Source organism: Penaeus monodon, chromosome 29 (genome assembly GCF_015228065.2).
Source record: "Penaeus monodon isolate SGIC_2016 chromosome 29, NSTDA_Pmon_1, whole genome shotgun sequence".
In the NCBI taxonomy this organism is placed as follows: Eukaryota; Metazoa; Arthropoda; class Malacostraca; order Decapoda; family Penaeidae; genus Penaeus; species Penaeus monodon.
In genome coordinates this window covers 10,842,131-10,842,665 of record NC_051414.1, presented here as the reverse complement: position 1 = coordinate 10,842,665, position 535 = coordinate 10,842,131, and the positions used below count along the sequence as shown (strand labels likewise).

Genomic DNA, 535 nt, shown 5'->3' with positions numbered 1-535 from the left:
TTAAAGGAGGGAACCTTTGATGGTAAAAGAAATTGGGGAAACACAAAAAAAAAATTTTTAAAAAGTTTTCAATACCAACCAAAAACCCCCTGGGTATTATGTAAAAACCCTATTTCATTTAACAAAATTTTGCAGTCCCCTTTTGTTTATTTGGTGGTATTTTTTAAGCTATGTACGACCTTTTTCAGTGGTACCCCCAATTTACAAAGATATACAATTTTTAAAATTTCCCCAAAAGACTGAAATTTTCTGTCCCTAATTTAAGGTAATTTTAAAGTTGGGGGGAGCCAAATTTGTTCCTAAAAGGCTTTTTGTGGCTGTTTATAGGGCTCATTGGGGGGTTTCCCTAGAATTATGCTTCGTTCTATTTTCCGAGAGGCCGCAGATCCAATGAATATAGGCTGTATGCGCGAGCCTGCATCAGTTATGAAAGCTGTTTTAAAAATTCCAGCAGTATTTTAATAAATTTTTCTCCCCCCACTTATTTGTATTATTCTCTTTAGATAGACAAGTTTTGTGCCAAAAAATTTACTGT

General features: G+C 34.2%; 1 protein-coding gene across 1 annotated transcript in view; it reads left to right on the top strand.

Moving 5' to 3' along the window:
• LOC119591731 overlaps window positions 1–535 on the top strand; it is a 16,593-nt gene that overhangs the window by 2,687 nt on the left and 13,371 nt on the right. Inside the window, exon 2 of the mRNA XM_037940482.1 lies at window positions 328–453. Within this exon, the coding sequence (XP_037796410.1) occupies window positions 328–453 (126 nt within the window). The remainder of the gene's footprint in view (window positions 1–327; window positions 454–535) is intronic.